The sequence below is a fragment of the Molossus molossus genome, unplaced genomic scaffold (assembly GCF_014108415.1).
Source record: "Molossus molossus isolate mMolMol1 unplaced genomic scaffold, mMolMol1.p scaffold_m16_p_1, whole genome shotgun sequence".
Classification (NCBI taxonomy): domain Eukaryota; kingdom Metazoa; phylum Chordata; class Mammalia; order Chiroptera; family Molossidae; genus Molossus; species Molossus molossus.
The window spans coordinates 174,135,810-174,148,387 of NW_023425344.1; the positions used below are offsets into that span (position 1 = coordinate 174,135,810).

Here is a 12,578-nt window from a genome sequence, read left to right on the forward strand (position 1 = left end):
CGTAGAGTGAAAAGTGCACCAGACTGCACGTCAGACAACCGGGCTTTGTCGCCCTCGTGTTAACACTACCTGTGGTTTGGGATGAGTCACCAACACGGAGACTCTGAGAGTCTGGTCCTCTAAGGAAAAGCACGTACCACCCACTCTGTACTCTGTCCACTCCATAGATGGAGGTTGCAAAGACCAGATAAGAGAATATATGGGGAAGAGGTGAGAAAAAGCATATTTTCAGGTGTTTACTATCATTATCATGATTGCTATTATGATCATTATTATTACTACTGCAGCTCTTACAACTGAAGACACTAGTAGATGACATTGTATTTTGAGTTTAGTTTCTCGAAAGGGAGACAGACCATCCGTGATGTCTAGATTACCAGGTTAGCCTTGGCCTACAGCATCGGTTGAGTTTACATCCCTATACATTTTTATAAAGAAAAGACTTGCCTTCACAATGTCAGATGCATGTACTGTGGTCTGCTAGCTTCTCTGGAGCAAAGCCTAGGACTCCGCTGCTCGTGCCCTTCTCCATCTGCAGTTGGCTGTGCCTCACCTCTGCCTTTATTTTCTGTAAAGAAGGACCAGCCCTGCCCTGGCTGGTTTGGCTCAGCGGTTAGAGCGTCGGCCCGTGGACCAGAGAGTCCTGGGTTCGGTTCCCACTAAGGGCATGTACCTCGGTTGCAGTTTGTCCCTGGACTCGGTTGGGGTTGGGTGGCAGCCACTCGATGTGTCTCTCTCACATCGATGTTTCTCTCTCTCTCTTCCTCCTTCTCTCCCTCCCGCTCTATCTGAAGATAAATGCAAAAATGTCCTCAAGTGAAGATAAAAAAAAAAAGGAGCAGCTCCAAGATGCTTCTTTTAGTTTTCTCCTACACGCCTTCTGTATCCTTAGTGCCTAGCTCAGCGCTAAAGAGGTGCAAGAACTGTATTCAGCATAGACGTGCTAAAATAATAAATAAATTTTCTGAGCACCTTTTAGGCAAAGCATAGTGATGGGGGTGAAACTTATAAACAATACTGGGAAACACTAACCAGTGAGTATGCAGCATAGGCACCCAGGGCTTCTGGAAGAAAAGAAGAGAAGCCTGCAGAGAAGCTACAGTCAGGATAGGCGGGAGTCAGAGTTCTTCTTCATGGCCTAGGAGAGCTGCGTCTCATCTGCGACCCACCATACTGGCCAGGGGTTCTGAATGAAGCAACCAAGACATGGTTTCTCAGGTTGGTGGGTGGGGAGATGCTCAGGGTGCTCCCAGATATAGACACATACCCACATGCACACACTCAACTTAGGGTCGAGGTCATAGTGCCCTTGAGTTAATCCTTCGACCTGGACTGTTCCAGGAATATGGTGATTCAAAGCCGGACAGTCCATGTGCTTAATCAAGATAAGATCTTTTCTCCGACACTGTGCCAACTCATGATTCTCATGACGGGTGCTTGGGGAGATCTGGACTAGGAATCAGATGACCTATGATTTTGTCAGTCACTGCCCGGGCCACCTGTCCCTAACAACTTGAGAAACCACTCTCCTTATCCCACCAGCCTCAGCTTCCATCTGACCTGGAGCTCGCTCTTCAGTCAGATTTACTCTCTGGATCTAAGTTGTATCTACAAAAAAATGAAGGAGTGAGTGGGATGACCTTTCCCCTCCACCTCAAGGTCCTGTGATTCTACATGTTCATTTACTTATCCAATCAGTAGTCATTTGTGAAGACTTATTCTGTTCCAGGAACTACAGTTACACAGATGATCAAGGTGTAGCAATACCTTTTAAAACCTCACAATCTTACGTTGCACCAAAACACACACAAAAAAAACCTTTGGTGGGGAGGAAGAGGAAAAAATGTTCCAATGAAGGATATCCTGAGAGCGAGGTAGCAGATCAATGCGTCAGGTTTCCTGATACCTCCTTGAGCAGAGCTGCTTGGAGGTAGTGTTATGAAGTGTCAAAACGTAGCTTCGACTTCACACTGCACGGGCTGGAGTCTAAACATAGCCATGGACTAGCTGCATAACGCAGATCAGGTGATTGAACATCGACACGTTTTGGTTTTGTCCGAAAAATGGGTGTCATCACTCTTTCTTTCCAGGGCTGTCATGAGGGTTAAAGAAGAAATATTTAACACATATTTCCTATTATTGAGATCATGAATAGAAATCTTTAGACCATTCGGATTTCATATAAAAAGCCCTCAAGAACTTTTTCTTTTATTGTCTTTGGGAAAACAAAAATATGGAGGTAAGAAAATAGAAAATTAGGCAAAAAGGAAGCATTTATTTGGAGAAATCAATCATTTGCAAAAGAACTTGGCCCCTCCCTGGAGACAGGTACAGCAAAGTTCCCCAGATCAAACATCTCAGAGATTCCAAAGTTCACCGATTCTACATTTAGGTGCGTATGTTCCTAGTGGCCAGAATTTCCCACAAATACAGACATGTCCGTGCACGCAGCAGCAATTTTCAAAATTTCCCTTTTAGGAGAGGGAGGTGCAACAAAGCTTAATCAGTTCTAAGTGATTCTAAAACATTGTATCAATTTACAGCAAAAAGGTCATTGTGGTGAATAAACATGAGGATTCTGTTCAGTGTCTAGAATTTAGCAAACTAACTCCCACTCACGTTAATGGGGCCATGCTGCCAAATCCCCAACCATCACCGTAGATATCTGCTCCAATCCCATGCTGTGGAGATTGAAATGTGTTTCCTAAGTCAAAGCTGATCCTGAGACAAAATCTTCGCATGGTCACAGACAGGGACAGTGTGGCTGATGCCTGGGACTCGAAAGGATGGCGTTGAGGAGCTTTGTCGAAAAGTGTGTCTTCACATTGTCTACCCAATTCAGTGCACCTTCCTTTGCGTGAGGCACAGTATGGTCCCGGTTCTCCACACATACCCCAGGCTTCTTGCCAGAGATGAATGTTTATGTTGGTCCTTACCTCCTCCTTGCTTCCTTAAGGGGACCCATTTCTGTGTTACCTCGTTGGTGAAGTTCTTCTGCACCTGCTCCACCACCACCACAACACACACCTAGACACTGGGTGTGGTGTCTCCTTCCTTAGATCTCAGAATATTTTGAACCTTGAATATGGCACAGTTCACATTCTGCCTTAAGAAGCTGTCTTGTTCCCCTCAGGGAGGCTGTAGGTCCTGGGAGGGTACGGAGGGTACGGAGTGCATCACGCCTGTCTTTGTATTCCCTTGAACACCTCGTCCAGGCCCTTGCACACCACCGTTGCTCAAGAAAGTACTGAATGGAATTGAATGACTTTCTGTTGCTTAATGTTTGGAAGACTGGGACTTCCAAGGAAGGGATGGAATGGGAGAGTTGGGGTGTACTTATAGGTGATAGATCCTTTGTTAAGTCAAATGAATGTGTTTTAGAGAGCATCCCTAGTCTTTGGGCTCAGAAAACAAAAAACCAAAACTGGTCCATTTCTCAAAACTGTTTGCCACAGCTGCTGGAGACAGAGAACACTGGCCTGGCTGAACCACGGACCTGATTCACAACAGCAAGACAGGCATTGACATTTGTCACCGGCATCCCTCAGAAGTGTCCAGATTTATGCCTACAGCCCTCCAGACCCCAAACTGACAAGAGCCACTGAATACATTTTGGCCACAGCTCCTCATTTAAGTTTGGTTCAACCAGCTGTGTGTTAGCTGATGTACAAGCTGTCTGGTGGGCACCAATCTTCGACATGAACAGTCTTCTAGATGGGTGGGTCTCCAAGTTGGCTTCCCCACTCGAAACAGCAGGGCCCTGACCGAGACGAGACTGACCGTTTACTCTTCACCTGGTCTTATTTTTATTTTTTCTTCTTTATTAATTTTTAGAGAGGGAGGAAGGAAGAGGGGGAGAGAGAGAGAGAAACATCGATGAGAGAGAACATCGATTGGCTGCCTCCTGCATGCCCCCCACTGAGGATTGGGCCCACAACCTGGGCATGTGCCCTGACCGGGAATCAAACCGGCGACCTCTTGGTGCCTGGGTTGACGCTCAACCTCTGAACCACACCAGCCGGGCCACCTGCTCTTATTTTAATTGCCTCCCTGGGGCCTGCAGGAGTTCTGGAGGTTCTAAGCACAGGATACTCTATGCTCACTGTTTCACTTTCCCTCTCACTCACCAAAGCGGGTGGGTGTTTTGAGGCTTTTTTTTTTTATCCTCACCCGAGGACATTTTTTTCCATTTTTTTTGTTCAGATAGAGTGGGAGGGAGAGAGAGGGAGAGAGAAACATCGATGTGAAGGGACACATCGAGTGGCTGCCACCCGCACGACCAACCAGGGCCGGGGACAAACTGCAACTGAGGTACGTGCCCTTAGTGGGAACCGAACCCGGGTCTCTCCGGACCGCAGGCCGACGCTCTAACCGCTGAGCCAAACTGGCCAGGGCTCATCCAGCTTTTATCTGGCTCTTCATGTAGCTGAACCCTTACTAACACTGAGTACCAAGAACAGACCTCCCTCCTTGAGATTCTACCTCCCTCAGCTTTATGACATCACGGTGTCACTTTTCTTTGCCAGCCATCTCTCTTCAAATCCCGGCCCGGGCTGCTCCTCCTCTGCCCCCTGCAGGCTCTACCCTGGGCCGGCTCCTCTCAGGGCCGTGGCTGGTGCCTCCCTCCTCCAGCCCCGAGGATCGCTGTTGGTTGTCCCTCTACAGTTTCTCCCCACTAACTTCGCACGCGAGTAAATGGGGCAGCTCTTTGGTGACAATGTTGTACTTTCTTTTCCTCCTTTCCCAATTTCTCCTCCAAAAATCAGATTCTCATCATTTCATGCCAGTGTCTCCGAATCAGTTGTCCTCAACCATGACTCCTCATCCAAATCCCCCAGGGATGGGAAATAAAAATACGGATGCCTAGGCTACCGCATCGGAGGTGCTAATTTAGGTGTTCTGGAGGGCCAAAGGCATTCGTATTTTCAAAACACAGCGCTATTATCCCATTATTATTGACATAAATTTTCACCTTTTTGTCTGAGAAGTAGCTCTGACAACCCTTCTCAAGAGCTGAGACTTAGGTGTTTTAACTATCTCCAGGGTTTCAGGCCCTGGCACACCGGCTCAATGGCTCTTTATTGTCTTAAGTACACACCTTGGTTTGCTCAAGACATTTAATTTATACCCACTGTTCTGGCATTTCATTCAATTAGCTACCCTGCCCCTTTCATTACCTAAGCTATCCCATTTTGTACACTACATTAGATAGCCCTCCCTAACCACAAGGGGACCTGAAGATTTGAAAATATTTTATTTTATTAGCTGAATTGTGTTTCTCCAGATCAGAATGAGACTGTATTTAGACATATGGTATTTAGAAAGGTGACTAAGTTAAAATGAGGTCATTAGGATGGGCCCTAATCCAATCTGACTAGTGTCCTCCTTAGAAGAGGATGTTTGAACAAATGGAGAGGCACCAGGGATACATGTGTGTGCAGCAAAAGGACCATATGAGGACACAGTGAGAAGGTGGCCATCTGCAAGTTAAAGAGAGAGGCCTCGGGAAAAATGCAATGTACTGGCATCTTGATCTTGGACTTTAGCTTCCAGACTGTAAGAAATAAATATCTGTTTTTCCAGCCACCCAGTCTGTGCTATTTTATTAGGGCAGCCCAAGCAGACTAATACGCTTGGTAAGGGACACAGAAGGTAGCCCTGGCCAGTATGGCTAGCGTCATCCATGGATCAAAGACTCCCAGGTTCGGTTCCGGCCAAGGGCATGTACCTTGGTTGTGGTTCTTCCTCGACCCGGTTGGGGTTGTGTGGGTGGCAACCAATCAATGTGTCTCTCTCACGTCAATGTTTCTCTCTCTCTCTCTCTTCCTCCCTCTCTCTCCAGTTCTATCTGGGGATTAATGTAAAAATGTCCTCGGATGAGGATTAAAAGAAAAAAAGACACAGGAAGTAAAACCAATATAAATATTATTTTCTAAATATTTCTATCCTCCATGATGAATGTTCACACTATTTTCCATGACACCCACTGCCCTGATTTTAGACATTTTGGTTTCTTCAACTGTACAGTAAAGAGCTTGACTTAATGTCTTCACAGGATGCTTTTACATTCATACATTCTGAGTCAATCAGACTGTTCCCAGATGGAAGACCAAGGCTCCCATCTCTCTGGTGGTAGATGAGATGGTGATAATAAATGCCACACATGGTTCCAATGGGTAAGGCACAGTTCCTGCCCTCAGGGAGCCACATGTCCATCTAGAAATGTCTCATCTCCATTCAGCAAGTGACAGAGTGACTTTTATGAAGACTCAGTGCAGGGGCACTGAGCCAGTCAGAGAAGAATTTAGAATGGGCTCCAGTGTGAGTGGACAGCCAAACTTATTTTAAGGATGAAGAGCAACATACCCAGTGAAAGGAGGTGATGGGACAGGTATCTGCTATAGAAGAAACAGCATTTAAAAAAAAAAAAGGCAGCCCAGCCGATGTGGCTCAGTGGTAGAGCATTGACCCATGCACCACGAGGTCGCTGGTTCAATTCCCAGTCAGGGCACATGCCCAGGTTGTGGGCCCGATCCCCAGTGGGGACATGCAGGAGGAAGCCAATCGATGTTCTCTCTCATCAATGTTTCTATCTCTCTCTTTCCTTCTCCCTTTGTCTCTCTCTCTCAAATCAGTAAAGAAAGAAAAAAAAAAAAACAAAGCAGAGGTGAAAGAGAAACCATGTTCTTTCTGGTACTCTCCTAACCTCCCACACGCTACAAGTCCAGTCCTTCCCCTCAGTCCTTGGATCTCAGAGAGTGCAGCTGTTAGCTCTCATTTCTTTAACCCTTTAAATATTTGAGGACTTAAAAATTACAAATTCTGTACTTTCAGCTTTTCTTTTTCCAGGCTAAGTAGCTTCACTCTCTCTAGGCTATTCTTCACATTTTAAACCCAGTTCACACATTGGCACCAACTACCTACACTGAAGTGCCCATGTGCACACACACACACACACACACGAATGCACATATGCACACACAGGCCAGAAGGGACCGCAGTTCACCAAAAGGCTCTTAAATTTGAGAGAAGATATCGGTGCTGCCCTCTCACAAAGTACAGATTAAGGTCACGTCCGTCATATGGCTATGTGAACCATCAAATCATCAGTATATTTCCTTCATTAAACAGAAAGCAAAAGAATCAGACTGACACGCATCAGTCACTCCGAGGGACGAGCTATCTGCCGAGCAGACAGAGATCTGTCTGCCCAGTGATAGGGAATGTATTTCTACCAGGACCCACTATTATCATTCCAGTCGTACATCACGGCATAAATACAGCAGCCCGTGTTTTCCACACAGATCCTACTTCTTTCACACCCAAGCATATGCTAAGAGATCTCAAGCAACACTCTTCCTCCATCTCTGGGAGGTGTCTTAAAACATTTTTAGCTCACCAAACGCAAAACAGAGGAGGATCTGTTTCTTTACTCGAGAATAATCATTTCCACTGCCTATTTATACTGCAGATGGAAACCTATAGATTGAAATATTTTCATTCTAAAATCGGCATCTGCCCCGCCGTCGTTAAAGGGTGCAACAATTGTGTTTGAAGAACGATCCTCCAGGAAATCCACAGTGCTTCTTCAGACCAAGTGCTCACTAGAATTAGAAGGTGAATACCATTAGGGAATTGAGAAAGAACATGGGTCTACTGAACTAACGGGACTGCATGTAGACAGAACATGCCAAAAATGACAGTAAAATGTGTGACAAAAATGTAATATCTTATGACGTATAAGCAAAGGCTTGGTCTCCTTGGAAAGAACCCCAAACTAAATGATTAAAATCTAGGACTGTGCCGTATAATACAGTAGTAATGAACCATCCATGGCTATTTAAATTAATTAAAGTGAAATAAAATCAGAAATTCAGTCCTTCAGCTGCACCAGCCACATTTTTAGGAGCTCAACAGTCATTGCCTTATAAAGCAGTAAAGATAGTTTCAAGTTTCCATCATTGCACACAGTTGCATTGACGGGTGGGGATCTTTTTTCTGCTGAGGGCCATTTGGATATTTATAACATCATTTGAGGGCCACACAAAATTATCAATTTAAAAATTAGCCTGGCTCTGGCTGGTTTGGCTCAGCGGTTTGAACATCGGCCCGCAGATCAAAGAGTCTGCAGTTCAATTCCTGGTCAAGGGCATGTACCTAGGTTGCAAGTTCGATCCCCAACCCTGGTCAGGGTTGTGCAGGAGGCAACCAATCTAAGTGTCTCTCTCACATCAATGTTTCTCTCTCTCCCCCTCCCCCACCATCCACTCTATCCAAAAATCGATGGAAAAATATCCTCGGGTGAGGATTAACAACAACAAAATTAGCCTTCTACATTTGGTCAGGCTAATTTGGGGAGGCGTGTGATGTTAGCTGGTATTGATCAACAGGCCTTATATAGCCCATAGGCCAGATGGTCCCCACCCTTGGGAGGGTTCTGTTTAACTACTGAATTAGCATCATTTTATACATCAGGCCTTCAAGAGATGATGAAGAGCACAGCATGCCTGCCATATGTGACCATTCATGGCAGGAAAGAATGGTGGAAAAGGAAAAAATTTCACTCCTGGAATGAGCTTATGTGATATAGTATTGACATTTAATTATAAGTAATAGCCTCGGGGGGTGGGGAGGAACAAACAGAGAAATTGTGGGCTAAAATGGAAAGGAGTCAGTAAATACTATTTGAACAACTCATCACACTCCTCTGAACATTCATAAAATGTACCAGGCTCTTCTCATTTGTGAGTGGCTACATGGACTTTATTGGTCATCCCTCAAAATCAATTCTTCCATCTCTCACTTTCTGCCCCCAATGTTCTGCTTTTTAAAATATGTAATAAAACATTTTGAACATATATTTAAATACACAGAACCCCAATCAAAATAGAAAAATGCAGACTTACCACTTTACAAAAAAAAGACAAGGACTTTATTTTAAACAAATCCTCGGTTGTGTGTTATACCACATCCATATCTAAATCAGAAATCATAATAATAATGCAAAAGAAACAGGGCTCATAAAAGCACATTATCCAGATATTACTCTTGGCCGATGCTTTAACTAAATACATAGTGGATGTGAAAGGTACAGTATGGCACTTAAATAAATAAGAGCAAAGAAAAGGAAATATATTCACAGTCCAAAGCAATAGGTTTTTGAACCTTTGGTATATGTCTCAAGCATCCGTAAACACATGTTAGCCAATAGTGTTTAGTTCCAGTGATTCTGTGTGTGTTTCAAAAATAACTGATAAAATAACAAACAGGGATTGACATGGGCTGATTAAGGTCTCTGGTGTGAGCACACAGGTAAATTCAAACCATGGCAAAATTAAGTGCAGCTATGTTGCCCAACAAAACTATATTAGAAAATGAGTGAAATACATCAGTTAGAAATTCTGTGGCTCGGGTAGACACCCTTGATATTAATAAAAATTACTTTTAATCCTATCCAAAGTCCACGTACTGGAAGGCCGAAGTATCCCAAAGCTCATAGCTACATGCCTAACAGTGCAACAACAATCGCACGGAAGTGTTATAGTTGCATATTGCAGTTCCCTCCCTCCCGCCCAAACCCTGTCCCTAATAAACAGCACCAGTGCAGTTTGAGTTAGAAAACTGGAAATATTGAGACATTCCTAAGGTTTTCATAATGACTAAGGGCCAGTCAGATAGGGCTCTAATGCAAACTTTTGCCATGTCTATTCTCCAAAAGCACCCCAAGTAATTCCCTCTAGCTTGCAGATAAACCATATTAGGTCTACTGTAAGGCCAGATTCGGGGGGGGGGGGGAGCTGGCATGCTATCCTGGGTTGAGGGAAAGGGGCATGCTGATGGGGGAGATACATGAAGAATGCCTCAAGGGTGTTTGTCTTGCAGCCCAGGATGAAGGGTTGTGTTGAGATAAGTCACAGATTTTGTACCAACGAAGTATTTGACTCACACCATTCACCAGGACACAGAGCGCAGTAGAGCTAAGTTCTCCTTGGTAGCTGTGTAAGTCCACTGTTATCAAGATCAGATGGGGCCATAAAAGGAAAGGTCTCCAAAAAGTCCAACTCATCCATCTCATCACTCTACCCAATTGTGTCTGTGGAGCCACTGGTGTGCAATGTACTAACGATTCTATTTTCTCTCCTCTCCCTCTGATGCAAAATCTTCTCTTAAGCAGCCTTTTCCTGGATCTCAATGGTGAGAGTCAAATAAATGAGGGCAGATATAGCCACTCTCAAGCAGTCATCTACCTCGGGACTACTTGTCATCCCCTTGGCCTTACCCAAACCTACCCCTTCACACATAGGCAGAGTCACTGGACTGAGTCCTGCCAAAGTTGGGAACACTGACCCGGGGCAGGTCCTTGTTGCGGATCTCATAGACTGACTTTCTCTTGGCCTGGGCCCCTCGCACAGCCAGCTTGATCTTGCGCCATCCCAAGTGGTTGAGTTCAGCCAGGTTGAGCACAACACAGATGCCACTCACAGCAAACATGAACACTAGGAAGACGGTCTTCTCAGTAGGCCGGGACACGTAACACTCCACCTCCTTGATGCAGGGGTAGCGGTCACACTCATACAGCCCTGGGACGCTGAAACCGTAGAGAAAGTATTGGCCCACCAGAAACCCAATCTCCAAGGCATTTCGGAACACCACTTGGATAATGTAGAAGCGGGAGATGCCTTCCTGCCTTCGGAGCTTGGATCGTGCTGCAGTGCGCAGACCTGACGGGTGCGGGGTCAGCTCCTTCACCTCTAGACAATCTGGCTCTGTCTCCTTGCTGGTGTTCTCTGTGTTCTGCAACACCCCATTAACGATGGCGTTTTGCATCTTCTTATCTTCTCGTTTTCCACCACTGCCCCCACCCCCAGTTCCTCCAGGACCACCCATGGACTCAGGGGGGTCTCTGTCCAGGGCTAGGAAGACAGTAGAGTAGCGTCGTTCTCGCTGCTTGGCAGACTGGTGCACAGAGTAGGTAATGAAGCAGAGACTTGGGGTACACACCATTATGATCTGGAAGACCCAGTAACGTATGTGGGAGATGGGGAAGGCGCGGTCATAGCAGGCCTGGTTACAGCCGGGCTGCAGGGTGTTGCACACAAACATGGTCTGCTCGTCATCGTACACTGTCTCCCCCACAATGGCCACAATGAGGATCCGGAAGATCACCACCACAGTCAACAGGATCCTGAGCAGGGGGAGAGGGAGGGAGAAAGGTTCTCATGGGCTGAGTCACTGACTTAGGAAACCCCTGCTCCTCCCTTCCTTGCTCTGGTGTTTAAACCAGTCCTTCCACTGGGGAGCTGTCCATCTCTGCATGGTTCTGAAGTGGGGATCTTAGGAAACCTTTCTCTTCCCTTTCTGTTGGGTGCTGCGAGCACTTCATATTACACAGGGATCTCAGATATATATGTCTCCATATACTGGACATGGTACATTTGCAACAGATAGATTTCACCTGTATATATGGAATGTACAGAGGCACAAAACACACCTTCACTCTGGATATGGCAAATGCACACGGAATATCTGAACAGAATACATTTCAGAGTCTACATAGAGTGTGTATACAGCTATTCCAACTGGATGGGTATCTTTAATATGAATATTGGACTTAATACTTTACATAAACAGAGAGCTATGAATATATATGTGTGTGTGTGTGAACAAAATTGGGTGTGTGGGTTTCTGATACTGCACGTTTTAACAGCCAAATCAGTTTAGCTTAATAAAAATGTGTTGGGGAGATACATCTGCTCTGAGGAGCAAATCCATCTTCCCATTTGCCCTTCTCTGTCCAAACACAATCCTGCCTTCCTTGTAGATTCTATTTAGGGAACCGGATGGAGATTGGTCTGAGTCCAGAGAGTGGGGGGACCATGACTGAGCCAACAACTCCTTTTCCGCTGGGAGAAGAGTGAATCCCCCGGTGGTGCTTCATAGGGAGGGGATGGGGGCGCTGAGCAGGAGCAGCTTAAGAAGGGGGACATCGCTGGGCATCCGGTAATCCCTCAGTGCCGGGAACACAGACGCATGGGCTGAGGACGATGGGAAAGGGCAGGGGATGGGCTGGGGGTATTGGGTCTCGGCCTGGACGTGAGAAGGGACTCCCTGGGGCCACCCGACGGCAGGCTCAGCGCCCTTACCTCCCGATCATAGTGGAGTGCTGCTGCACCGCGGCTTCCAGCAGCCTCTCCAAGATGGTCCACTCCCCCATCGCTGTGCATCCGGAGGCAGCAGACAAAGACTGGGCAGCACCGGGCACGTTCCCGCTCCTGGCCCCTCCCCGGGCCGCACGTCCCGGCTGGGAGCGAATTGCCCCGCGATTAAAGAAGCAAACAATTTTTTTTAAAAAAAATCTACGAATCTCCCCTCTTCTTTTTATTGTACTTAAAAGAGAAAAATGGGGAAAGAAATTCAAGCGCGCCCCGACCGGTGGGTCAGCTGGCGCGGTCCGGAGAGCGGGCACGACCTCCGGCGCCGTCCGGGGGTCAGGTCTTGAGTCCACCGATGCCCGGGCGAGGGGCGGGGCGGGGGTGGCAGCGTGCAGGTCCGCGAACTCTCGCGCCCGCCGGAGAGAG

At 46.4% G+C, this 12,578-nt stretch overlaps 1 protein-coding gene across 1 annotated transcript; it reads right to left on the reverse strand.

Annotated features, from left to right (window-relative positions):
* Positions 1-9,591: 9,591 nt before the first annotated feature.
* On the reverse strand, positions 9,592-12,312 carry GJD2 (gap junction protein delta 2). Its single transcript, XM_036275920.1, has 2 exons — positions 12,144-12,312; positions 9,592-11,185 (listed from the first exon to the last, which is right to left on the reverse strand). The coding sequence occupies exons 1-2, from the start codon at positions 12,212-12,214 to the stop codon at positions 10,294-10,296; spliced, it is 963 nt and encodes a 320-aa protein (XP_036131813.1). The 5' UTR covers positions 12,215-12,312; the 3' UTR covers positions 9,592-10,293.
* Positions 12,313-12,578: the final 266 nt, after the last annotated feature.

Excerpts from the sequence above, each read along its gene's own strand:
- GJD2 (XM_036275920.1), bottom strand. The coding sequence starts at position 12,214 with ATGGGGGAGTGGACCATCTTGGAGAGGCTGCTGGAAGCCGCGGTGCAG. Across the intron at positions 11,186-12,143 it reads CACTCCACTATGATCGGGAG|GATCCTGTTGACTGTGGTGG; the intron begins GTAAGGGCGCTG and ends CCCCCTGCTCAG.